Source organism: Brassica rapa, chromosome A09, assembly GCF_000309985.2.
Source record: "Brassica rapa cultivar Chiifu-401-42 chromosome A09, CAAS_Brap_v3.01, whole genome shotgun sequence".
In the NCBI taxonomy this organism is placed as follows: Eukaryota; Viridiplantae; Streptophyta; class Magnoliopsida; order Brassicales; family Brassicaceae; genus Brassica; species Brassica rapa.
In genome coordinates, this window is record NC_024803.2 from 7,138,897 (window position 1) to 7,164,825 (window position 25,929).

Sequence of the window (25,929 nt, forward strand, 5' to 3'; positions counted from 1 at the left end):
TTTACAAACGATTCTTTAAACCCTTTTCTACTGAACGGTCAAATCATCCCTAAGAAGAAAATAAACTAGATACCTCCAAACCGAATATATTCAGCTGTTGTTGCTTCGATTTTATTTTCAGCAAAACAACATAGAATATATAAAAAGCATAATCACAATGCGCGACTTGTTTCCAATTTCATGAAAAGCAAACTATTACAAATGATTAGAGTGACAATCTCAACTCCAAATCTAGCTCTTGATTGTCATTCGATCCCGAGTTTTGGTTTCCTGATCCCAACGATTTACTTCGCCTTGTAAAACATGGATCCTATTTCAAGACAAAAAAGAACAGTAGATTAGATCTCTTAGCTACAAATTGACCAGAGCTGTAACACTTTAACAAGGTTATTTCACCAACATTTAAGCATGACATAACTACATTGAACCATGGCTACACTAAAATAGAATAAATGTAGTTAACTTGAATAAAACCAAAATATTGAGTGAAACGAAAGTATATAATACTACACAGACTAATAATCAAATGAAAATGTTATTATGTGTGATGGTATAGAATAAGAACCTCGTTAAATATATGTCTGGTGGTGTTTGGTTCCAAATAATGGTGGCTCTCTAAGATGCCGTAGCGTGGGTTCCAACTGTTTTGAAAAAACATAAAAGGTCATTAATATTCAGGACGAAACGAAATATTAACATATTCATAAACCTAAAATGGACAGTTGAAAGTGATTTTATATGTACCTCATGGTTGCTCTCTCGTATTGATCTCTATGTACATCTATCTGCCAATAACAGAAGGAAAAAACAATTAGTAGTTGATATTTTTCCTTTCATTTTTTCATTTTGTTGTTTTATGATTACTTGAAAAGAGTTTTGTTATAGATGGAAACATGATTGACCTAATCTTGCTGAAGATTTCATATCGTAAGGCGTGATATTTGATTTGAAAAGAAAATAAATAACTAGATCAAGTTAGAATAGGAATAAAAAAAAGTTAAGAGTAGGAATTTAAGTGATATTCTTCTTTATAAACACGCGCACACACAATATCATTATCAAGTATAAATCGCACACAAAGAGAGCATTAAGAGTATATATATATATACCATCATATTAGGATAGAGGCCATAAGATGGTGATGCTGATGCATATGTAAAGGATGGCGATGATGATGGTATGGATGAATATTCTCCTTGCATCCTCACATTCTCCTACATTTAGTCGCATATGACGGTCTAATAATTAATATGCAAATTATTACAAATGATACAAAACTATTACAATTTCATTAACATGTAATTTTCTTTAAGTACATCTTAAGGATCTTAAGAAATGAGAGGAATGCCCTCGAGAACTCAACGACCTAGAATAATAACTTATATGAAATCTAGTTCATCTCAACTGAGTAATCTTCAATAGTAGATACATAGACAAATTCTTTTCTCGTTTAAGTCAAAGAAAAAAACAATTTATACGGATGATTGCGACTATATTTACGTATAATCGTTAGATATAGTAAATTATAGATAATTGATTTTTTAACTTGGATAAATGATTTTTGGCCAGATCGAGCATGGTTTTTTGTAAAGATGTATACGTTTTGTAATCGTTGTGTTAGTTGTAATTATTTAGGTGAAATCTAAAGAAATTATTACATACGACAAGAAGAGAAATTAAAATCCTTTTAGATTTCATACAATTAACCATAATCAGACATCTCAAGTTCAGGGGACACTGAATCAAAGATCGGATTCCTATAATAGATCCGATAGAAGAATGCGATGAACACAAAAGGGTCACCACACGTACGATGATCGCGATACCAGTATACACCACTATGTTTAACATGCCCCGATCAACACTGGCGAGATTATATAGTTAATGCATGTATATATATGTAAAATGTTACCTGAGGATACAAAGAAGAACTGTAACTGTCGAAGCTGTTGCAACTCATCTCGCCGTGTAATCTAATTTTCTCCAGCTGGGCAACTCCGAGACCTCTCTGTGGCTGCTTTGGCTTCTCGGAACCATTCTTCTTCCCCCTTCTCGTCCCCGGGGATGAAGAAGACGATGTTGGAGACGATGAAGACGGTGAAAATCCTCTCATGTTTGGTTTACCAAAGAAACTACTTCCCATGTCTCTTTGATCAGAATTAATTTTTAATATACACCGGAAAATCAAGAACTGGAGAGAGAAAGTCTTCTCTAGAGAGAGAGATTGATTTTTCTTGTTATGGTTGGCTTTGAGCTAATGAATCCGAGAGATCTCTTTCATGGTGAATTGGTGATCTCCTTTTATAAGCCTTTAGTAACTAATATTTATTTTATGTTTTTATTTAAAGACATTTAGTATAACTAAAATGCATCGCTGGATCAGATTGTGTCCAGATTTCAATAGATACGCCACGCACACAAATACATTACGTTACATATATAGATTTTGTGCACTTAATTATTTTGATATTCCAACTCTCAATTATTTTAGGGCAATTGTCAATAATAGCACCTTTTGAAGTTTATGTCTCAAAAATAGTACTAGAAGGAGAAAGTCACAAAAATGACATTCATTAAAGGGTAAAATATCTCTAATACCTTTGGTTTAAAATTAAATAAACAAACAAAAATAAATAAATAAAAAATAAGAAAAATGAAAAAAAGAAATTTTTTTTTATAGTTTCAGATTATATGCTTTCAGATTCGAAATTTTTATAATTTTTTTTTTGAAATTATTTTTTCAAAATTATTATTTTTTTCAAATTTTCTTTTTATAATTTAAAAATACTTTTTGAAACTGTTTTTAAAAATTTTATTTTTTATTTTAGAATTTATTTTTTATAAAATTTTAAACCCTAATTCCAAAACCCCACCCCTTAACTCTAAACCCTAGGGTTTGGATTAATTAACCCAATGGGTATAAGTGTATATTTACCTCTTTAATGAAACCTATTTTTGTGACTTTGAACCTTGAGTGCTACTTTGGAAACAAAAATTTGGTTTGGTGCTATCCTAATCTTTTTCTCAATATTTTACTTTTCAATTAATTAATTTGCAGTTTTATTAATTAGAATGATTGTGCAATAAAAAACTGTAATAATTAGCTTAAGCATTCTTAAATATTTCTTGCTTCGAATGTGTTCCAACAAAAAAAGACTTCGACATTAATTGTACGATATACTCTTTTCGTTTCTATAAGATCTATGTTTTAGAAGAAAAAAATTATTTCAAAAAAATATTTTTTTTTTACATTTTCAGTGCATAAACTAATTGCAAATTGTAAACTTAAAAAAACATAATTGTGTTTATTAAAATTCTATTGAGTAAACATAATTTTTAATCAATAAAATTTTAATAAACACAATTCTATTGAGTAAACATAATTTTTAATCAATAAAATTTTAATAAACACAATTATATTTTTTGAAATTTACAATTTGCAATTAATGTATGCATTGCAAATGTAAAAGGTGTATCTTTTTGAAACATTTTTTTTTTAAAATATGGAGTTTTTTTTGTAACGGATTGGAGTATATAAATAAAACTAACTAAACACTATAACTAAATATTATCTTTATATCGCCCCAACCCAATTTAGGATTTAAAATAAAACATTAATTTAGGGGGCGACTGGTTTTCCCGCTACCACCTGCAAACGCAGCTTTTGCGGTTGGTAGCGGTTGTCAGCGGTTTGCAACAATCACTCAAATCGCTCTAAACCGCTTCAAACCGCTCTGAATCTCATAAATTCAAAAGCTGGCTCCAGCTAGCGTTTGCGGTTGCGGGCAGTTGCGGGAGGGTAAAATTTGTTTCTTTTTTTTAAAACAATATATATACAAAAGCAAAAATATTTAATAAAAAATAAAATTGAAATTATGAAAATATTAAAATATATCTATTATATTTTAATTAATATTATAAAATTTTATAATAAAAACAATTTCAATAAATTTCCAAAAATTAAAATTATAACTTTCTAAATATAAATTTTATATTTATTATAATTTTATGATTTTTGATATTTTTATAATTATATTAAATGTAAATATTGTTAATTTATTATTTGACTGTTACCGCATTCGGTAGTTAACCAGTCATAAGTCACCCGCAAACGCACCAATTTTTAACCGTAGTACCAGTCGTACAAATCTCTTAAAACCGCTAGAAACCGCAACCGCCCGCATCCACAAACTCCCGCAACCGCAACCGCTGCGTTTGAACCAGTCAGACCCTTAATTTTGTTTGTTAATTTTGCATTCTCGCAAAATGGCAAAATACTAGCTAAAACAGTACAAAATTTTCAAAAAAGTTTCTGTGACTGAAATATATTCGTTTCAAAGAGCAAAAGAAAAATATCCTGTCAAATTTTGTAAATTAATTATCAATAAAATAAATATGCATAAGACTTTGAATTACTAGATCATAATAACATCCATATATATATATATATATATATATATTCATGTTTTTATCACTAAGATTTTATCAATATTATTTCTATTGATTACAATTTTAATAAATTTTTGTTTTTAACTATTGACTTTTCATATTAATAACTAAAATTATAAAATAAAAATTTTAATAAGAAAAATATATTATTAGTTCATGTATTTTAGTGAATTATATAACTAAATTTTGAATTTTTTATTAGAGAATTAAATGCATATATAAGTTTTGATTAAAAATTAAATAAAATGAAAATATTATCCACTTCAGATAAAATCCGAATAAATGTAGTTTTAGTATAATATCTAATTTTTTATCTACAATTTAAAACATGAATCGAAATTGGACAGATTCGAATTAAACATCTCTAGATCTTATAGCGAAAAGTAACGCTAACATAAACTAAGTCTCGATTGTAAAGAAAAAAAAGTCTTGAAAAGATTACTAAGAAAGCGAAAGTGATTCTTATTTATTTTTTGAGTATTTGTACTCCCTACACACAACTTCCCCCTTATTTGCACTCCATACCCTATTTCTCTTCAATTTTTTTCCCTCCCATCACTACCACTTTCCCCCAATTCAATGATATCCCACTTTTTTCAGTATATTGAGCTAATTTGCTCATTTTTTCTCATTTTAGAAATGCAACGAAAATAATTATTAACTATAAAATAATTATGTAATGTTAAATAAAATAATTTCACTTATTAATGACATAATATTTATTAGATTTATTTATACGTGTAGATTTAATTTTTCTTCTTTAATTTGTAGTTTCCAGAAAAATCATAAGCATTTTTTTTTTACTTTACTACTTCTCAAATATTTTAGGTCAAACTTGTAGGAATTCACCTACGGGAAGCAAAAAAAAAATAAAGGTTATGGTTAAAGTAAATATAATGGTTAATGATGGCATTTTGAAAAGTAGTAAATCAAACTAGTATTTGATAACATTACGCTTATGTGGTATATGGAACATGTGTATACCTATTACATGAACAAACTTTCCAAATTCAAATTTGCAGCAATATTGGAATCTGATGTTACCATCTATCGTTGAGCTGTTTTATGCCTGATTTGATTGTGGCTTATCATTTTTTCATATTCTAATTTTTTTTATACAGTATGTTTTTATTTGCTTTGCACCCCAGTCTGTAATGCAAATGCAAATGCAAGACTGACCAAGTCCCATTACCATTTAAAAATCATATTATTTTTTTCTGAAACGATTTATTCTTGCGGCAGAAAAGAGAAAGAAAAACCAAGTGATGAGCACAATTTAATTTATATATTCATCAACAAGCAAGGAAAATCCTTTTCTAATATTTTAAAATTGTCCCATGAAATCGCAAACCTATGATCAAATCTTGATATTCTTTAATATTTAACACATCTGAACGTTTAAATTTCTTACATAACAGATAATATATTCGCTTATTTAGTTTATTCATCGATGTAAAAGACGATGTTTTGCTCTATATATTGGATATGTCTTTCTGAGTTTTGAGCACTAACAGAAAATCAATATAGAGTGAATAAAACGTTATTTTAATAATACGTATATAAGCAAAACACACAATATTTAGTTGATCAAAAATGGTTTTTTCCATCATTCACTATATTTACAAATTGATTTATGTGTCATTAAAACGTGTGTTTTCCATAGTAAGTTAAGTTAAAAAGATTTTTTTGATTAATACATAGCTACTAACCCATGTCGTATTTTTGGTTTGTTTAAGAGCATGCCAGAAACACATTACTACCATGGTGCCACCATGTATACGCATTCATTGAGGTAAAAAAATTTGTATCCCAGGTTGTACCCTCAGCAATAATCATTATATCAATCGTTTTGCAACTCTTACAGTCCTACTATTTAGAGCTACAATTTTTTTTTCAAGGTCTATTAATCAATTGTCAACTAAATTAAGAGTAATTCAGTCAAAAAAATTAAGAGTAATTGGAAATGAGTGAATGTTAAACCTCTAGCCTAGGTCTTTTAGTTGACTTATCAATGCTACCTTTTTTTGACTTATCAATGCTACGTTCAGTAACGATCGAAAGAAAAATAATACAGCTTGTCTGGCTACAATTTTTTATCCATATAATGTTCAAACTCTATGTCGTGAATAATGTGAACCTCGAACATGTCTTAGCCTTAATTAGTTTCGAGGGAAGACGAGTATTATAATAATGTAGCAACGAGGTGTCACTTTTGAATAGACCACTAACTACATGACACTTGTTAGTTCATATGCAGACGATGAATTTTTTTTATGTGCATGACCCTGACTTTAAAAAAAAATTAACACAAGGGCTGACATATAATTCGATAACCTGAAACTTGATTAATGTTTAAGTTTATATAAAATAATTTTCTCATGTACATCGAATTCCCATTAAAAGGTCGTGCGAAAAAGCATATTCTCAGGGTTGCAAAAAATTATGCATATGTAAATGCGAACCATTTAATGGAATGGTTAATTTACAAGAATATGTACATATATACATACATATATTGTACATATACGCATATGATTAAAAAAATTATGAACTGAATGATTGAAATAACTTAAAGACAGAGAAGTGCATCACAACAGGGGATTATGTTGAGATTAGAAGTCATTTGATGAGTAATTAAGAGAGGATAACACCAAAAAAGACAGAGCATAGTGGAGAGAGTTTAGCAAAAAAAAAAAAAAGCATAGTGGAGAGAGTATGAGATTTATTAAAAATTAATTAATTATGAAATAATATCTACTGTAGATTGTGTGCACATGCATTTCCCCTACTGCATTATAGCACCCTCTGTCTAGTTCTTCTCTATCTTTACTCGTATATGATTTAATATTACACAAATTATTGATCTGTTAAGGATTTTATTTTAAATCATTTTTATCGAATCAAATCCCTTTGATCCTGCTACTTACCTCGACAGCCAATCAGACCTAAAATTCCCATTATATTAATTACTCAAATAGTTAATTATATTGTAGTTTATTTTATAACTCTTAGTATAAGTTAAGCTTAGAAATATACATAGCATAATACCCCGTTAGATATATTAAAATTTATATACTTTATGCTGATATATTTGTGTGTTATGTAAAAACTAATTCAATTCTTTCTCAAACTAATATATTATATATACAAATTATGCTAGTGCTTTTTAAAAGATGGGAAAATATGCTAGCGTTTCATTATTTATTACATCATATTTTTTGTACAACACTAAATTTAATTGATAAAAAGATAAACCGAATTGATCTATATGTAGCATTAAACAGTAGATCTCTTGAAATATGTAATTTTTAAGAAAAGAAACAGTATTTGTAAAATTAAGATTTTAAAACCAATAATACATACAAAAGAAAAGAAAAAAAAACTTTCTTAGCCCGGTCACCTCTCTTCGCCGTCTAGGATTTTCGCCTTCATGTCTTTCATTTTTTTCCTGAGGTCGTGGCCGTCTCTTGTGTGACTGCCAGATTCGGGTTCTGCTCCTTAGTGTGCTTGTTTGTGATGACACAAAGACCATACAATACCATAAAGACCAAACTTCCAACTCAAACACATAAAAGACACAAGTTTTGGACATAAAAAATCGTTTGTGAATCCACAAAGACCGATCAATAACACAATTACAAGAAACAAACAAGTTCACTACACCAAATCAAATACATTTTTTAGAACGCAATTACAATTTCTTTTGAAATAATAGCACCATTAACCCAACCACAATCATACATCCAATGACTAAGCCAACCGTCATCTTTTCATATATTTTTTCGCTTCAGCCAAGACCTTCTCAACTTGATCAAATATTTCCTTCTCAATCTTCATTTGCACATTCTCAATGGCTAAACTCGCTCTTGCAATCTCTTTCACCTCTTTCTCAATTCTCACATTTATGCCTTCAAGTGTTTCTGTCTCCTCTAATTATGCCTCATCAATCCACTTGAATATATGCTCATTCTCTAGCTAAACAAAGCATTACACATAAACAACAAAACATTACTCATTCATCATAATCGAGTTAAAAATTGACCTTAACAAGTTTCTGAAACTAATCATGAAACTCAACAAAATTACTTTTCTTCGTTGCAGCATACACACATCGAAAGTATCTTCTGTAAGGATTGGGAATCGATTTTAACATCAAGGAGACGACGGATTCGCCACACCAACAATTCTGCGGGACCTAGAAATCTTCTTCGACGCCCATTAGATGATCCACAATAAGCTCCCGACACGGTTTTGGAAGACCCAAACATTACTCCTTAGATACTCTCACTTTAGGAAATTTGAGGAGAAGAAAATCTAAATTTATAAATCGATTTTAGGGTCCTTGCTTTGATTTGGGATATTGGGTTAATTTTTAGTTTCAAATCGGTTTCGTATTTCTGAGTTTGATAGTTTGGTCTCGCAATTGTACCGAAAATTGTCTTAACCAATACAAATTAAGTTTCATGGGGATACATCTAGAATTTGTTTTTTGGGGATATATAGAATGAGCCAATAGTTTGGGAGTGAAAATGGGAAAATAACTTGTCGATCCAAAAAATGTGATATGTGGGCTATTTTGCAGATGTAGGTGCTTTATTTTGCACATATAGGGGGGGTACTGGAAGAAAAAAGAAGAATGGTTGATATATACAGCATATAGAGTTTGTATATAATGTGTAATTGCAATCTATTACTGATATGTCGTATCAATCATGCTATACGCTTGGTGTATATCATTTATTTGTAGGTCTTGCTTTTTAGATAGAATAGAGGTACAATTGCATTTAAAATTACAACTAGACAGAATAATGTATATTCAATCACTACTAATTTCAGAGTTATCGGTGTATAGAGAATGCAATTAATCAATTACAAAAATGATCAAAACTGTAATTAACGAAAAAAGATTCGGCCATGGCCGAATATTTGCTTTCATATCTAACCAAAATTCTGTAAAAGTATTTAAATAGAAATATTAGTATAAAGTAGTTAAATATTTCAAAATTTTAAATACCTTATAATATGCTCAATTGTGCGATTAGGCACATTCATGGTAAAAATAAAAATCTATGAATTCTTTTTTCAAGAAAATTTATTGGGCCGTTAGCTTTATTAAGTTGGGCTGTTAGCTTTATTAAATTTTGTGGCCCGTTATCCTTAGTATGTTTAGTAGTCAGTGTGTTGCCTTTGGGAAAGGCTATCAAACAATCTAACTCTTTTTTTCTCTCTCTATGTTCCTTCTCCCACACGATTCTTCTCTTCTTCTTCCTCTGTTCTCTTCTTCCATCTCAGTCACAAACCACTGAGCATATCACAAAGCGTAACACTATGGTTTCCCCAACAAGCTTAAGCAAATCAGAAGAGAAAGAAACCCTAAAGCCTAGAAACGTGTACCACATCGGAGGACTCCAAGTGAGATTCCCTTATCAGCCGTACGGAACACAGCTAGCTTTCATGAGCCGTGTCATATCTACCCTTGATAGAGCCCAGAGAGACGGTAGATGCCACGCGCTTCTCGAGTCCCCCACTGGTACTGGCAAAACTCTTTCGTTGCTCTGCTCGGTTCTCGCTTGGCAACAGAGCTATGCATCGCGCTTTCCTAAAGGAAACTCGGCTCATAAAAGAAGTCATTTCACACCTGACGTCACACGACCACCCTCAACAGAACCTAGCGATGTGGTGGAAGTCGAAAAGCCTCCAAGAGTTCCTACCATATTCTATGCTTCGTAAGCATTTCACATTATTAGTTTTGTTGAATATATAAAGTTTATGTTTTGTGTTTGTGTTTGTGTCATAGACGAACGCATGCTCAGATCACTCAAGTCATTCGTGAGTATCGCAAAACTGCTTACAGAGTGCCCATGGCTGTATTGGTATGTCAATATTTAATCTTTTAACTAATAAAAGTTGTCTGTTAATTGTGTTATCCTTCATCTTTGTTGAGAGTTATTAGGGTGCACGTAAACGTTCATGCACCAACCGTCGTGTACAGGGGAAACCTAATTTAGACGAGATATGGTAAAAAAATGTCATTATCATTAGTCTTTTCAGCATAGATGCTCTCCTCTATCTATAACGAAACATGCATTCTCTTTTCTTTCTTTTTTTTTTTGTAGTCGGTGTCTCATAAAAGATAGGAATAAACCAAAATGTCCCGAGTTCAGGTAAGTTTTATCCTCAACTTATTTTGTTTTTCCCTCTTTGCTCCTCAAATCACGTTTCTTTTCCTTTAACATCCAGAGGCAAAGATGATATTGTAGCTCACCCATCACTTCAGCAAAATGAAGTTCATGATATTGAAGATCTTGTCAAAATTGGATATGCTGTTAGAGGTTATACGTTTGGTTTTACAGTTCTTTATTATTATTATTTATTATTTCTTAAATCTCAAATATATAGTCTTCTCTTTTTAGGTTGTCCATACTTTGCTGCCTGGGACATGTATGAGAGGGCACAAATTGTTTTTTGCCCTTATTCCTATATAGTTGACCAACTCATTCGACAAGAAAAACTTGAAGACAAATTGAATGGGGCCATTATAATCTTTGACGAAGCACAGTAAGCGTCAAGTACATATATATAATTAAGTTTTCAAATTTTTATTAGCAATGCTTGGTGGTGTTGATGGTTGTCTACTAAACACTTTTGTTTGTGTACAGCAATATGGAAGACATTGCTCGTGAAGCAGGCAGCATTGACTTGGGAGAAGAGACTCTTTTCAGTTACATGCTTACTCAAATCTATTACCAATGCATTTTTTTCACTGACATTTTACTTAACTACTCATGATGTCATGCAGAATTACAGAGTGAACTACAACTTCTAAGCCTGGCGATCCCAATGATATATCAACCCGTGTGTGATGCTATAGACGTAAAGTCATCCATCATCTTCAAGATAATAATATTCCTTTGATAGACTAAACTGAGAATTTTCTATGTATATTTAGGGATTGATAAGCTGGATTGGAAGCAGAAAGGACTCCCTAGCAAAACGTGATCCTCAACACTATTTCTCTAGGCAAGTAGGGTTTAAAGTGCATTTATATTCATAGAGGTTAACTTTTAGTTTTTATGAAATTTACTCAATTCAAACATCTTTTTTTGCTATTTATCAGCTGGACCGGAGACAAAGCTTTAAGGGAGCTAGAGGAATCTAATATCACTCGAAAAGGCTTCCGGAACTTATCGAACTGCTTCATTGAGGTAAGTCATTTCTTCTACGTTATCTTCCACATTCTTTTATACGAAGATTCAATGTGAAGTTGTTCCTTATTCGTCAAGGCAATCGAAAGATCAATGAAAGAAATACCTCCTCATTTGAGTGGGATATTTGTCTCCACACTACAAGGTTTTTTGTTTTCTTGTTACTTTTACTAAGCATCAGCGATCTCTGTAATATATTATCTTTGAGGATGAGAGCTTATGGTACAATTATGATGCAGAGTTGTTAGTTACACTTGGATACTTCTTTTCAAGAGATGGAAGTCACAGTCACACCCTCGATTACGAACTGGGTTTACAACGCTTTATTAAAAGAGGTAACAAAGTGAATTTTCTGTTTATCCGAATAATGTAAAAAATACAAAGATGTGTTCATTGTTGTTACTCTAGCTAATGGGATGCATGCAGGAGATTCTTCTGGGAAGTGGACACATACTTTGAGTTTGTGGTGCATGAATCCATCTGTTGTTTTCAAAGCCATAGTTGATCTTTCTTCATCCATTATTTTAACATCTGGGTAATTAAGCAAGCAGCAGTATCTATTACTTTTTGCTAAGAATCATTTTCCAAGTAATAACTGTTTCTTTTTTGTTACCTCACTCTATAAGGTCTGGTTTAAAAACCACAATTGTCATCAAATATAAAATCATATTGCAGGACTTTGTCACCAATGGACTCTTTCTCATCTGAACTTGGGATGCAGTTTGGTGCTTGTTTGGAGGCTCCACATGTGGTTGATGCTAATCAGCAGGTTCGTTCTGACTTAAAGAGCTGTAACTATCCACTTAGCAGCAACAGTCTCCAGAACTGAATGTATGATTTTAACAGCAAGACTTTCTCTCTCTCTCTTTTTTTTTTTTTTTCTTGCAGGTGTGGGCTGCTGGAATCTTCAGTGGTCCTAATAATCAACCTTTAAATGCAAGTTATAAAACGAATGATGAACATCCGTTCCAGGTACTGGGCATTTTTTTAATCACTGTTAAATGGTTTTCTTCTTGTACTCTGATACCTTACTTTTGGTTTGAAGGATGCTCTAGGGAAATCATTGGAAGAGATTTGCTCTATTGTGCCAGGTGGCTCTCTCGTCTTCTTTCCAAGCTATAAGCTTATGGGAAAACTCTGTACCCGTTGGCGAGAAACTGGTCAATGGTCTCGGCTCTGCTTGGAAAAAGACATTTTTATTGGTGAGTAAAAAGAATGTTCCCACTAATCCCATGTGATGCAATTGTTGTTGTTGTTGTTGAAAAATCTCAAATATCTCTCCGCAGAGCCAAGAGGAGGAGCAACGGGGGAGTTTGAGAATGTCCTGAAGGGATATTATGATTGTATAGGCGGAAAGAAGAGATTTATTGGAAGAAATAGGAGAGCAGGGACTCGAGTTGATTCCAAGAAAGGAGGAGCATTTCTTGCTGTATGTAGAGGAAAGGTTTGTCACGATCATGTCATGGGTATATATAGTATATATCTTTTACATGTAGATTTTGAGTGTACACTTGTCACAGGTTTCTGAAGGGCTTGATTTTAGTGATGACAACGCCAGGGCTGTGGTATCCTTTCAACTTCAATAGATTGTTATTGATGATAAATAAAGATTTTTGTGATGTTAAAACCTTGATGTTTTGCATTCAGATAATCGTTGGCATTCCATTTCCAAACTTGTAAGACTTCTGTTTTCTTTCCCCCTTTAGAATCATTTTTTTCTTAACTGATCATTTTTTTTGGGGCCAGGCATGATGTCCTAGTCGGACTAAAGAGAAGTTATAATGATACGTACAAATCATCTAGAAACCTTCTTGGAGGGGGTGAATGGTATTGCCAACAAGCGCAGGTGCCACCATGTGATATCTTTGTCATTCTTTCATTTTCTTAAAATTTATTTCAAAGTCAATATTTAATCTAACATGGTGTTTTCATCTTTACAGGGAGATGTATCAGGCATAGGTTTGATTATGGTGCCATCCTATTTTTGGGTATCTATGAACATTTTAATAATATTTGATGATTGTCAATTCTCCACTCTTTTTTTATTTCATTTCCTTGTGTTTGATTGTTCAGATGAGAGATACAGACAACAAAGGAACAGAGTGTCTATTTCAAAGTGGCTAAGACAGTCTATCAAACTGTATGATAATTTTGAAGAATCTATGCAAGACTTGAAATCATTTTTTCCCAGAGCCAAGGTCTCATTTCCCTTTCTTTAAAACTCTCTTATTATTTACATAAATCAATAAAATTGTTAAGCAAAAACTACATGCATGCAGGAGCATGTTGACAGTAAGATGTTAAGCTACAAAGAAGTCATCGACCTTGACTGTGTGGTCCAAACTGAGCCTGAAACATCTTTTTTGATCAATAGTGGTAGTTCAGCATCCAGTCCATTTTCTTGCTCCAGTGGTTTGACTCTAGAACGAGGGGGGCCACCGAGTGTTAGTTCCCATGCTTTGAAGAGAAGAAAGTTTATCAGCTCTGCAGCCGTTATTGACCTTGAAAAAGAAAACAACCATGACATGATCACAAGGAGAATTGAGTTTGGATCTGACAGCAGCACTGAAACAAGAGCTAGAGTGCAGATATCTTGTTTGCTCTGTAGAAGCCCTTTAGGCCACCCAGATAATAACGGCTCTTCATATCTAAATTGCTTGGTGACTTGGTCGTCCAAGAAGTATGTACTGACTCTCCTGAAAGAAACATCAAGATCTGAAATGCCGACAAGCGTTTCAGTTATCGTGACAGATTGCTCCTCGGTTGACCAGAGACTCTGCACAAAAGATGAGGGGATTTGGTGCGAGGAAGATGGATGTGTTTTCAACACTATCTTCTGCCCTTTCTGCAGTGTCCCAAACACGACGTGTCTCGGAGTGCAAATCGTGGCTACTGATTCATCAAATGTCCAGTTTCTCAGCAAAGTAAGCTTCAACTTTAGTGGCCATTCATCCCCTCTTTTATGATAAGTTTGATTGGCTAATTTTACTTTTTTTTTTTTTTTTTGTTGCAGATATTGTTCTTTGCTGATCATCTAAATGTCATGGGTGATGCTGCAATCAAGGAAACGTTGTTGGAGCACCAAGGTACTTGCTAGAGAAGTGGAAGCTGTGAGAAGAAGAGATTACACATTGACAAAAAGTGTAATTTAATTTCGAACAGATTACACATTGACAAATTTCTCTTTCTTTTTCGACAAGTGGAGCAGTATGCTCATACGTTGAGTTTGTGAAACGCCTGCATTTGACGACTAAAAAAAATAAATGAAATAAAAACAGAGTTGTAAAAAAATTAATTGGGCGAGGAGAAACACCAATATATAAGGTACACAGTAAATATGTGGGTTTAACTTGCGTTTTATTGTGAAATTCTCAAGAAAATTATATGTGAATAAATCCAAAAATAAAACACGATATGTTCAAAAGCTTCAAGAGCAAAGATAACTTATGACAGGTAAGCAATCTGTGCGACTATCTACGTAAGAAACGGATTAAAACCTTCTCATATGAATATGCTGACTATCAAGCGAAGAGATATGGAGGTTGTTAAATGCAATGGAGGTGTCAAGAGTTTCTGTGATCGTGTTTTCTGAAAACTATGCGAGATTCGAAATGGTGTTTTTAGATAATGTTATAGCCAGCTTCAATAGCATAGATGTATGGTGAGATTGTGACACTTGACCTTTACCATGCTGACCCTTTTCCGAAGATTAAAAAGTCTAAAGCAAATCATGTACCAATCGTGAAGTAGTACAAGACTATATGAAGATAATAAATGTTATTTAATCATCAAAACCACAGTATTTTAAAATGGGAATTTAGAAGATGCAATTGATTGATCATACGAGAAAAGTAATAACACATTCCCGCCAAAAATAGATCACACACTAACAAAATGAATAGAAGAAAAAACCCCAAGTTGCAAAATTACATCAAAAAGTATCAGAAGACATACACATATAACCCATATACAAAATGAACAATAATGAATAATAACCCCCCAAGACACAAGGGAGAAAACCAAAGAACACAAGTGGCTCGTTACGTGTTTGAGTCTATAGGGGCACCAGTTCTAGCCTGTGAGATCCTGTTTGCGTAGATGGTCACTAACCGAACCTGTGTGCTGTTTAGACCTTCCAAATGCGGTAAAAACGCTTTCCCAAGCATTATATATATGTCCACCAGACAGAACACCACTGTCTGCAACAACATCAACACACAAATCCCAGTATAGCTCAGATATAGACATATTATTTAACATTTTGTAGAAAAAAAAACACGAGAATAAGCTTTTTGTATCCCCAAATTGTTTTACCTTTCGAACATCTGCGCTTTGGTTCCCAAATGCTTCAAAAACGGCAGGCAAAAAAGAAGACAATTGATCCATTAATTCCTCTTGCGAGAGCCTACCCACAAGCTGTGTACACAAGAAAGCAATGTGTCCCTCTTCAGTGACATATGATGATTGTATGTTTATCTATATATGCAATTTTCTGGACAATTTTACCTTAGTTAAACAATTGATGCAAGCGACGAGAGTTTTTTCATCTTCTGTTACCAATAGTGGCACAATAACCTGAACACAAAGACATCATTTAGATTACGTTAATTGGAAATCGGATGAGGCAATGAAAAGAGGGTAACTCTTAACTACATACACTTAAGCATCTGAAAGGATCGTATTGGGACAAAACTGTGGTCAAGCATTGCTCAGCTTCACCGGAAACCTGAAAGGATATCATATACGAGGAGATCAGGACTCATTAAAAAAATATGAATGCACAAGAATAAGGTCTCTGAGCATGTAATCTCTTACTTTTGGAACAGAGTCCTTCGAGACATGAAGCAGCTTCTCAATCACTATCTCAACCGAATCTTCCATGGCATCTTTCTGAAAATTATCAAGTGAGATATATACAAGTAAGGAAAGATACTCGCAATTTCACAATAACTGGAAATATAACACAATTAACGCGTTAGAGACACTTGATTAAAGAGTCTGAGTAAGTAACAAACCTGGCTCTTTAGCATTTCAGAAATCAGCGAAAGAGCAACTTCTCTGACTGAAAAATCTTCGTCATCGACCACTTCAAGAACAACCGTCAATATTTGATTGAAATACTGAGAATAAACAAAAGAATGGAGAATATCCATTAGAATTGATCAGCAAATGCATATTTTAGTCACTATGAGCAGTAGACGACTTCTGATTGAGACCAGCAAGAAGGAATAAAACTAATCACATGGCGAAAACCACAAATAGCGAAAATACAGCTGCTACCACATGTCAACAAATTTTATGGTTTGGCTTGTTAAGTTTCTATTCCCAAGTTCAAACCAATATAAAACAACTAAGTTTACCAACACACATTTTTCTTGTCTTACCTAGTCTTGTTTAGCTTCATAATATCATGGAGTGAATTAAGACATATCCAGTAACTAACTACTACTCTTTTCAATAGAACTGTAATCTATAAGTTGGCCATGTCGAGACCAATCCCTCCAACTACTGGAACTAGGGTTTATTAGGTATACCTTGGTCCAAACTGATTCCTCGTTAGCTACAGAGGCTTCAATTAATTGCTGGAGTCCAGATATCTTGCTCGAAGAAGGGCTTCCATCACTCCCATTGATCTGTAAAAGCATAACCATCAGGACATGCTTTAAAGTACCAGAGACAAAAAAAAAAAAGAAAACGACTTTTAGCCGATGTGGCAATTGTTACGTACCATATGTAGAATCTGAGGAATACTAGGTCCAGATTCCGGTGTTGGGTTAACCTTAATAGATGAGAGCATGTAGTGAGTCAAATCTAAGTCGCGGGAGACCGCATCTCCATGTCTTTCTTCCAAGGAATCAGCGTTTGTCATATTCAGACCATTTTTGTCCAAATGCTGTGGAGATAAGCCATCCAAATTTTCAACGTTGTCTGAGCTTCCATTAGGGCTAGTTCTTATCAAATTCTCACCAGCTGGAGTAAACGTATAATCAGAATCCTTTTGGTTCAACAAATCACTGGCAGAACTTATCCCACTTCTGAAGTTGTGATATAGTTTTTCCTGAGTTCCACTGGAAACACTTTGACCAACAACACCACCAGTGACCGTTGTCGTCTCCTGGGAAGAACTCCACTTCCTACCACTACCACTATCACTGTCAACAGAACCCCCAGAATACCTGCCAAGGAATATATTCTTCTTGGAAGCACCGGGATAACCTTCTTCAGATGATGTCCCAATGGCATCAGATGGGTCATAAGACTTTATTCTTTGTTTCTCCTTCTTACTCTGCATATAATTTAATAGCTCCACCTCGATGCGGGGAGTATATTGTTTGAGGGCTCTTCTCAAGGAGTTTTGCTCCTCAACCGACAAACTAAGAATGTAATTTAGAAGTCCTGTAGAATCATAGTGATTGTAGACAGATATGATACAAGTAATGGAAGCTTCTTTTAACTTGGTATTTTTGTCGCGGGTCAATGGTGTCAACTTTGCTAGCCATAACTTCAGGATGCCACTATTACCCGAAATTTCAGGGTTACCAGCGTACCTGTTGAAGGAGTTGATGGCAAATTCAATCACAGCTAATTTAGCCTTTGGTGATCTCTGCTCATCCAGTGAACGAAGCAACGCAGGTAAAAGGGAATCTACACTGTAGGTTTTGCTGACGATTTCCAAGGTTGACGAACAAGGCTGTCTAACTACCTCTTTTGGATCGATTAGCCTTGAAAACACGTGGGGTAAGACTCTCTCCATGTAGCTCTCAAAAGGTTTTCGGCAAGATGGTATAAGATCCGCGAGTGTCGACAGTGCTGCTTGTGCAACCTTGTGGTGAGGATCATCCAAGTGCCGGAGAAATAGTTTCATTACTTTCTCAAAATTTTGGATTATTTCTTGAGCACCTTTTGGGCCTTGTTGCAGCAAAGTTTGGAGAAAATTGAAAGCTGCAACTCTGGCGGACCAATCAGAACTTGAATTCAATCCATCGTTAAGGGCCTCGTTTAGAGACGCTGGACCATCAACATGATTTGACATGTCACCAACTTGCAGCTGGCTATCATCGAAACTCCTCCTCCTGCCTGCCGACATTCTTCCACCAGCATTCTTTCTCAAAAGTGGCCTCTGGAAATTGGGAACATGGCTAGCGTTCAAATCTCTATAAGAGTAATCAATCTGCTGTCTGTCTAAATGACCCACCATAAACCGCCTAGCCTCCCTGGAATCGTTGTTGTCCTCAAAACAACTTCTTTCATTTCTCTCTGAGACCCGTTTAGCTGTCAAGGATGAAAAGCTCGGATGAGACTCGGACAACAGATTGCCACGGTGTGATTGTCTTCCTGAGTCCTTCGCCGCTTGTATTTGGGTGATGATATCTGACAAACCAAGGCCACCACTGCGATTACTGCCTCTGTTAATACTAGGCATTGATTCAGCAGTTGTGCTATTTTTGAGAGTATTGGATGCTGCACTAGAGGCATGGAATGGAGGATCACGGGACGATGGAGGGTCAACTCCTGCACTAGGGGATAGAAAGACAATTTAGCTGCGCAAGAATGTTCCGAAAACAAGATATACTCTCTGAAGGAAAGAAGCTCAATACCTAGATCCAAACTACTCGAACGAAGGGCTGCAGGATTTTGTCTATCGGATACATGCAGTCCTCGGAGCATACTTTCAATTGCACTGACCTTCTGCTTGCTTGACTGTAACACACTTTCCAGACTACGTTCAGAACCTTTATTGAGATCCTTTGATTGGGATAGGAGTAGGCCAGAAGAAAGAGATCCTCCTGAGGACAAATTTGAACTTCTATCCATAGCGACTATGGCTGATGTTCCATAGCCAGGTAAATTAGATGGAGCAGACGTCTGAGAAAATGAAGGCTGGGAGTGTCTCTCACGGACAGATGGTGAGGCGTGTCTCCTATGAATTCCACCTTCTTCTTCATTTATTAGCTGAGAACATTCAGAATGTGTTATTAAGCCTCATCATGCTAATACGCAGAATATAGAGAGTTGAGAAGCGTTACCCTTTGAATGACAGGGTCAAAGGAGGAAAATAAACGACGAGAACGATCCGGCCAAGTTTTTGCAAACATTCTGTAGCACATTCTAGCAGTTGCCCGTACCTGTTATTCAAAATTTTAACAGCTTCCAATGATGCATGGGAGAATGATAGATGGGCAGTACAAGAAACACAAATCGGTTGATACTAATAATGCAAACATAGATCCCATCAGAAGGTTTTATAGAACCCTAATTACTGCCATCCCACACAGAGATGAAACAAGGAGCCTACCTCACTCATAGCATCTGCAACACAGCATCTAATCAGATCTTCGTATAAATCAACTGACCGCTGAATTTCTGGAGCATCAGGCCAATGTTCGAGTGTTAATAGTGCATATTCACAACACCTGTATAAAAAACTGGGATCAACTTCCATAAAATCAAAGGTCTTATGATTTATACGAAGGCCGAATAAAACCTTGCTCGCAGAACTGCATTACGGTCATGCTTTGCTGACTCAGCTATGCGAGGAAGTACACGGGCAGCTTTGCAGTTACGCAGCATCTAGAATAGCAAGAAAGCATCTGTGTAAGCGGAAAACTTAGACGAGCAGGCAATCTTCTAGAAGCCAAAATCAGAAAAGCTAATGATTTACCGTTTTTATGCAGTTATCAGCAGATTCTGCAATTACAAGCACAGTTATCACAACCAGCTTGAAAAGTACCTGATTACATTTTAAAATATCAACATGAATGTATATGCATTGAATGTCATAACAGTAGATGGCAGGGGTTTAAGCTTACTAGAATAAAAATCTCAGCGCATGCTTCAAAATCACCCAGTAGCTCTTTTGATAAGAGACACAAGAGATGGCAAGCCTATGTACACAAGAAACAGTAAATGAAGTAAAGGCAATGATATAAATACAAAACTATATAAAATAAGGCTGCATTCATCTAAAACACCGTTCATCCCCTACTGGAACTTAACAAAATGTGTTATTCTGGCTAATTAAATGAATACAAATTATACAACAATGGAGAGTGTTGGCACGGCCAGGGAAAAAAATATGAATTCCATAAACTAATGAAATAGCATTTCTCTCGACAACCCAAATCATCAATTTGTCTCCATTGCTGGGCAAAGAAGAATAAAAAATGCACTCTAAATCTTAAAAATAAAAAAATCAAATCGACAGTTTAGTGAACCTGCTTAACAATGGTAGATCGCCGGTCAGATAATTGTGTACTTAAGGGACCAACAAGTTGCTTCAGAAGACCTCGAAAACAAGAGTAGTCAGTCGCACCTTCAACAGAGGAAGATTTCATGAGATATGATACTAGAAATTTCAGAAAATATCATCGAGAGCAATCAAATGAAAGGAGACGGAAAAAGAAGTTGATTAAATGAATACCTCCTGCAACGAGTCCTTCAACCCTCCGCATAGCTGAGATACGCAATGACCAGTCTTTCTCCGGGACAAGTGTTGAAGCAACTTTCTCAAATTCTCGTATCAGCTCCTTCTCTGAGTACACTGTGATTGGCTCGATGGGTTTTTCGGTGATGTCGGCATCTCCTGAAGTACACAGATAAAAAAAATCAGCGCAACACCATTTATAGAATTTTCTTGGGGGAAAAGATCTGAACCTGCAAATAAAGAGTTCTCCCTAGTGGAAGTCTTTGCTCTCGGACTGCTTTTCTTGGGATTGACATTTGATGCCTTAATCTCATTAACAACATGGTGATGGCTATCTGTAGAACGCTGTTGTGGCTCAATACGTTCCAGTCTAGCATTAATATCCTTTACCTGATTCATAACAGAGAAGGAGTTGTAACAAACTGAAAAATTCTACTATTCCTCATCAAAATACAGACGCAGATTGATATGCAATATGCACGCTCTGCACCACATATGAATCAATCTTAATCTGAGATTTACCATATATGATGGAAGATGGTGGCGCTGAAGCTCCTCACGAAACTGAGACCCACCCTGCATGTACATCTCCTGAGAGAAAACACAAGTGTCATATTAGAAGCAAACACGAGACCGAGCATCTAAACTCTAAACTCTATGGATTCTCAAAAACAAATAGAGAAAAATTGATGATGCACAAAGTTTATTGGATTCACTACCATCTCATTCATAGTACTGGAATTCGATCTAAATAACCAGTCAGCGTCCATGATTAGAAACTAATACAAAGTCTCTTAAAAGGTTGAAACTTTACCTCAATGCACAGAATTGCAGCTTCCCTAACAGCTTGATTCGGATCATTTAACATCTGAAGTATCTGACAAACAAGAAAATACCATTTTCAATATCGAGCCTTCTCAAAACCAATCAATACAAGCATAAAAAAAAACAATGTTGCTTCTTTTGTACCGGAGAAAGAATAACACGTTGAAGAGGGAGTTCGGTGGATGCAAAGAGACCAATGGCAGACGTGACAGTACGCGCAAACTCTTCCCTCACTCTCCAACTCTTATGCATCCACCCATACGAACCTGCTCTTTCCACTATTATCGTCGGAGACGAAACCTTCAACAACAAAAAAAAAAAAAAAACTGTTACATCGTCTTAGCAACACTTTGTTAATTAATAACAATAAAATGATAAACTCATTTCACCTCCATGAGAGTTGTCAACAAACGCCTCGCCGCATCCCTAACCGGTTGCTTGCTGTCGCCAAGCCTCTCCACGACGGCAGGCACGAGCGCGTTCAAGTGAAGCTTCAGATGCTCCCCGGCGAGCACGGCGGCGGAAGCAAGCGCCTGGAGCGCGCCTTGGGAGACTCTGAAATTGCTGTCCTTGAGGAGATCCAGACAAGAATCAACCAGCGACGTCACTTCCGATGGACTCAGGCTCTTTCTAGAAGCTTCGAGGAGTTGGTGCAGCCGCTCCACCGCCGCCATGCGCTCCTTGGTGTCCTTGGCTCGCGCCATTTCCAGAGCTTCCTCCATGACCTACAAGGCTACAACTCCCGATCTGCCTCTCCTCTCCTCCCTTCAGATCTGCCTATTCCCCCAAACTGAATCGATCCAAGGAGGAGGGAGAGAGAGTGTAATGTGATGTGTTTAGAGAGAGAAGCAACGAAGAGATTTAGCGGAGAAGTGCCGCTTAATTTTTTTTTTACTTATTAGTAGAAAGAAAGAGTAAAGGCGACTGGTTAAGAGTTAAGACTTGAACAAAATATTTGAAGAAGATAAAAACGAAACCACGTGGTTGGCTAGCTATTTGGGATCTTGCCCTTCTTCCTTTTACTAATTACAGTGACATGCCACTATTAGTTGTACTACCATTTATGGTCTTAGCTTAACCGCGGTTCGTGATTCAAAGCAGTTCGATCCGGTTAGGTCAGTCACAGCGCATTTTAGCCGAACTCGCAAGACAGAAAAAAAAAGATAAAGTACTTGGCGAATTAATCAAAGCCATACTCTTAAAACAGAAGTTATGAATTAATTCAGGTGTGATTTTCTAATTTGGACTAATCTTTAGAAAGTTGTTTAAATTAATAATTGTATAATATTTGAATTATTCTAAAACAAACAAATCAAATAGATATTTATAAAATTATTGTATTTAAAATGCTATATTAAAAAAATTAATAATATGGGAAATATTACAATTAATCATGTAAAACAAATAATTATGTATGTAAATATGAAAATAACCACTCGCACGATTGTGTGGATCAAGAAAATCGCACATTCTCTCATATTTGCTTTATTTTGGTAACTTTTCTGTAGATGAAATTCTTCTTCTCAGATTTTTTCTTGAATTTATTTCTTCTCATGAGAAGAACAATCAAATGTGGTAAAAAAAAAAAGCAACGATGAAGGCGTAGACGATGAGAACACACACCAACTTGTATGAATCAAGGGTAAAACCAGTGGAAATTAAGCACAATTGATAGATACTACATTATGTCAAAATCAGTGTTCTGCACTTAATTTTTTTTCCAAATTTGGTCATTTCACAAATTCACCCTTGGTTTAACACAATTACGTGCGGCAAACAGAAATATCCATCATTTTACATGTTAGGCAACGAGGACTTGGAAATAGACATGGGCGTTCAAAAAGGCCCATCGGATTTTCGAATTTTCATACTATTTTCATAAATCTAATTTGGTTTTTACTAATTATCGGATCAAGTTTGGTTCGGTTCTTTCCAGATTCAGCTTGGATCGGATTATAACCAATTCTGATATCGCCCAAAAATATTATTTTAAACAAAAAAAAGACAAACATATTCAAAATATATAAATTATTCAAAAATATAATTAAAAACTAGTTAAATTATCTAAACTAACTAAAAAGTATTCAAAATAACCAATAAATAAACTACAAAAATCTTTAAAGAATACTCTAAGATATTATTTTGATCAAATACTCTAAAATATCTTAATATATATATAAAAGCATTAATATATTTAAGTAATTTCAGATATGTTCGGATTCTAGTATGGATTTCAGTTTTGTTCGGGTTTTACCCGAACCCAAAAGTACTAGGCTTTGAAGTCTCGTTCGGATATTTTTAGATAAGCGGTTTTGGTTTTTTCAGTTCTGGTTAAAACCGGAACTTCGGTTTGGGGTAAAAAAATGCACATGCCTACTTGGAAATAAAGCTTAGACGACACCAAAACATTCTCTCACTTTTTTGAAACACAAGAAATGCTCTCACTAAATTATGCTTTCTAAGATTTCTGATTGGTAGTTCCAAAAAAAGATTTCTGATTGGTTGTTGAATAATTTCATGTAGAAATGATTTTCTATATCAAAGGAATGTAGGAACCAAACCACAACATAGAAATGATCTTGTACATTGTATTACGTCATGGGATAGGTCTAAATTGAGGTAAGAGTGACTACTGTATTCAGCATGACATCTGTGAACCTTCCATGTTCATAACACATAAAATCACAGTCAACTGCAGTCAACTTTCCATGTTCATAAACACATAAAATCACAGTCAAAGAGTTTGTGTTAAAAAATACACTGGTAAAGATATATTTCTGAAATTGGATCATTTGAGAATTCTATAAATATCCTTTTTAGCTGTCACCCAAATTGTTCATATTTACCAACTAAAATCACTATTTGTATTAGAAAGCAGCAAACAAATATGGCTAAGACAACTTCTACATTGGTTCTTCCCATCATCTTCCTTATTATGTTTGCCTTGGGTATACATTTATCTCCATCTCTTTTTTTCGGAAAAAAGATTTATCTCCATCTTTATTAGTAAATATCGCTCGAATACTCCTTTATTAGTATATATATATATATAATCTTGTGTGTTTTGTTATATTTTCATGGCATATACATCCACCTTCAAGGTGCTCTTATCAAAGGCTTGCATATACCATTAAATTTATTTTTAATTTTGGATTTATTTTTGATACGCATCTCTAATGTTGTAGTTCAATGTATTAATTTATTTGAAATCACAACAATTTTGCTATTTAAGTATGAAAATCGTTTTGTTGGATATAGTTGAGCAGAATGTTGGATGCACAGCAAGTATGGGACCATGTGAAATAGGTAAAAGCTGTACTACCAAATGCAAGGTTACGTTTGGACAAATGGCTAATGGCTACTGTGACCGCAGCACTGGTGGACTTGGAGAGTGTGTTTGTGTCTATCCTTGTCCACCTCCTAAGACCCATTTGTGATTTGTACTTAGAAATATTTCACTTCTTCAAAACGTATAAGCTGGAATATAAAAGTTTTAAGCTCAAGGTTATTTGTCGAAATATTACTGATAGACTTCGGATATCATGATTCATAACTATAGGATCACCATTTTCATTCAAGTATTACAATTTTAATTATTACCTTTTCTAAATCATCTCACATTCATAAACTTCATTTTCACATATTTGTGATGGAAACCTGTTGGACCTCACCCATATGTATATGTTATTGTTCTTGAATTTGGTACATCTCTACTCAACTCCTTACATATTCTCCGATACTCTATCAGTGTCATCCCTGAAGAGAGCTTTATTGTTCTACACTGCTGCTAGAGATGGCAATCATGGATCTGGACCGCGGGTCTGGCCTGTAAAGGACTGTCACGAGACGGTATTGGGACGAGGTTTTTTAGACCTATAAATTTGCGGACCTCGCTGGACAGGTCTTTGAGGGACTGGGCTTTTTGCGGGATGGGCCGAAACGGGTCATGCGGGATTACATCGACCCGTATTTTTTTCTTCATTTCTTATTTTACTTGAAAAAAACGAGAAAGAGAGCGACAAGAAA

At 34.7% G+C, this 25,929-nt stretch overlaps 4 protein-coding genes across 5 annotated transcripts; 2 read left to right on the top strand and 2 right to left on the bottom strand.

Moving 5' to 3' along the window:
* Positions 1 to 2,639, bottom strand: LOC103837993 (protein SPEAR1). Of its 2 annotated transcripts, XM_009114392.3 has the most exons (5): positions 1,913 to 2,639; positions 1,110 to 1,214; positions 745 to 785; positions 566 to 641; positions 1 to 310 (listed from the first exon to the last, which is right to left on the bottom strand). In XM_009114392.3, the coding sequence occupies exons 1-5, from the start codon at positions 2,141 to 2,143 to the stop codon at positions 206 to 208; spliced, it is 558 nt and encodes a 185-aa protein (XP_009112640.1). In that variant the 5' UTR covers positions 2,144 to 2,639; the 3' UTR covers positions 1 to 205. The 2 variants fall into 2 exon arrangements, with proteins under 2 accessions (XP_009112640.1, XP_009112641.1); XM_009114393.3 differs by lacking the exon at positions 1,110 to 1,214.
* Positions 2,640 to 4,054: 1,415 nt separating this feature from the next.
* On the top strand, positions 4,055 to 15,664 carry LOC103838057 (Fanconi anemia group J protein homolog). Its single transcript, XM_033280859.1, has 23 exons — positions 4,055 to 10,175; positions 10,247 to 10,322; positions 10,403 to 10,467; positions 10,566 to 10,613; positions 10,690 to 10,781; positions 10,863 to 11,007; positions 11,109 to 11,170; positions 11,249 to 11,322; positions 11,399 to 11,469; positions 11,567 to 11,654; positions 11,733 to 11,799; positions 11,894 to 11,989; positions 12,081 to 12,189; positions 12,330 to 12,423; positions 12,543 to 12,626; positions 12,700 to 12,856; positions 12,941 to 13,098; positions 13,175 to 13,219; positions 13,302 to 13,330; positions 13,401 to 13,500; positions 13,571 to 13,852; positions 13,934 to 14,578; positions 14,668 to 15,664. Exons 1-23 carry the CDS (start codon positions 9,778 to 9,780, stop codon positions 14,749 to 14,751), a joined length of 3,069 nt encoding a protein of 1,022 aa, XP_033136750.1. The 5' UTR covers positions 4,055 to 9,777; the 3' UTR covers positions 14,752 to 15,664.
* LOC103837994 (CLIP-associated protein) lies at positions 15,471 to 22,846 on the bottom strand. The gene is made up of 21 exons (XM_009114395.3): positions 22,293 to 22,846; positions 22,048 to 22,203; positions 21,893 to 21,955; positions 21,601 to 21,669; positions 21,309 to 21,468; positions 21,076 to 21,237; positions 20,870 to 20,967; positions 20,465 to 20,539; positions 20,317 to 20,385; positions 20,140 to 20,225; positions 19,951 to 20,068; positions 19,682 to 19,780; positions 19,253 to 19,607; positions 17,383 to 19,166; positions 17,189 to 17,287; positions 16,670 to 16,774; positions 16,470 to 16,544; positions 16,312 to 16,380; positions 16,161 to 16,229; positions 15,969 to 16,070; positions 15,471 to 15,853 (listed from the first exon to the last, which is right to left on the bottom strand). The coding sequence occupies exons 1-21, from the start codon at positions 22,623 to 22,625 to the stop codon at positions 15,695 to 15,697; spliced, it is 4,305 nt and encodes a 1,434-aa protein (XP_009112643.2). The 5' UTR covers positions 22,626 to 22,846; the 3' UTR covers positions 15,471 to 15,694.
* Positions 22,847 to 23,093: 247 nt separating this feature from the next.
* LOC103837995 (defensin-like protein 172) lies at positions 23,094 to 25,513 on the top strand. Its single transcript, XM_009114396.2, has 2 exons — positions 23,094 to 24,851; positions 25,162 to 25,513. The coding sequence occupies exons 1-2, from the start codon at positions 24,791 to 24,793 to the stop codon at positions 25,338 to 25,340; spliced, it is 240 nt and encodes a 79-aa protein (XP_009112644.1). The 5' UTR covers positions 23,094 to 24,790; the 3' UTR covers positions 25,341 to 25,513.
* Positions 25,514 to 25,929: the final 416 nt, after the last annotated feature.

Excerpts from the sequence above, each read along its gene's own strand:
- LOC103837995 (XM_009114396.2), top strand. The coding sequence starts at position 24,791 with ATGGCTAAGACAACTTCTACATTGGTTCTTCCCATCATCTTCCTTATT. Across the intron at positions 24,852-25,161 it reads CCTTATTATGTTTGCCTTGG|TTGAGCAGAATGTTGGATGC; the intron begins GTATACATTTAT and ends TGTTGGATATAG.
- LOC103837994 (XM_009114395.3), bottom strand. The coding sequence starts at position 22,625 with ATGGAGGAAGCTCTGGAAATGGCGCGAGCCAAGGACACCAAGGAGCGC. Across the intron at positions 19,608-19,681 it reads TTGACCCTGTCATTCAAAGG|CTAATAAATGAAGAAGAAGG; the intron begins GTAACGCTTCTC and ends GAATGTTCTCAG. Across the intron at positions 16,071-16,160 it reads GCATCAATTGTTTAACTAAG|CTTGTGGGTAGGCTCTCGCA; the intron begins GTAAAATTGTCC and ends TTGTGTACACAG.
- LOC103837993 (XM_009114392.3), bottom strand. The coding sequence starts at position 2,143 with ATGGGAAGTAGTTTCTTTGGTAAACCAAACATGAGAGGATTTTCACCG. Across the intron at positions 786-1,109 it reads GCCTCTATCCTAATATGATG|ATAGATGTACATAGAGATCA; the intron begins GTATATATATAT and ends TGTTATTGGCAG. Across the intron at positions 642-744 it reads TACGAGAGAGCAACCATGAG|TTGGAACCCACGCTACGGCA; the intron begins GTACATATAAAA and ends TTTTCAAAACAG.
- LOC103838057 (XM_033280859.1), top strand. The coding sequence starts at position 9,778 with ATGGTTTCCCCAACAAGCTTAAGCAAATCAGAAGAGAAAGAAACCCTA. Across the intron at positions 10,176-10,246 it reads CCTACCATATTCTATGCTTC|ACGAACGCATGCTCAGATCA; the intron begins GTAAGCATTTCA and ends TTTGTGTCATAG. Across the intron at positions 11,470-11,566 it reads CCTCAACACTATTTCTCTAG|CTGGACCGGAGACAAAGCTT; the intron begins GCAAGTAGGGTT and ends GCTATTTATCAG.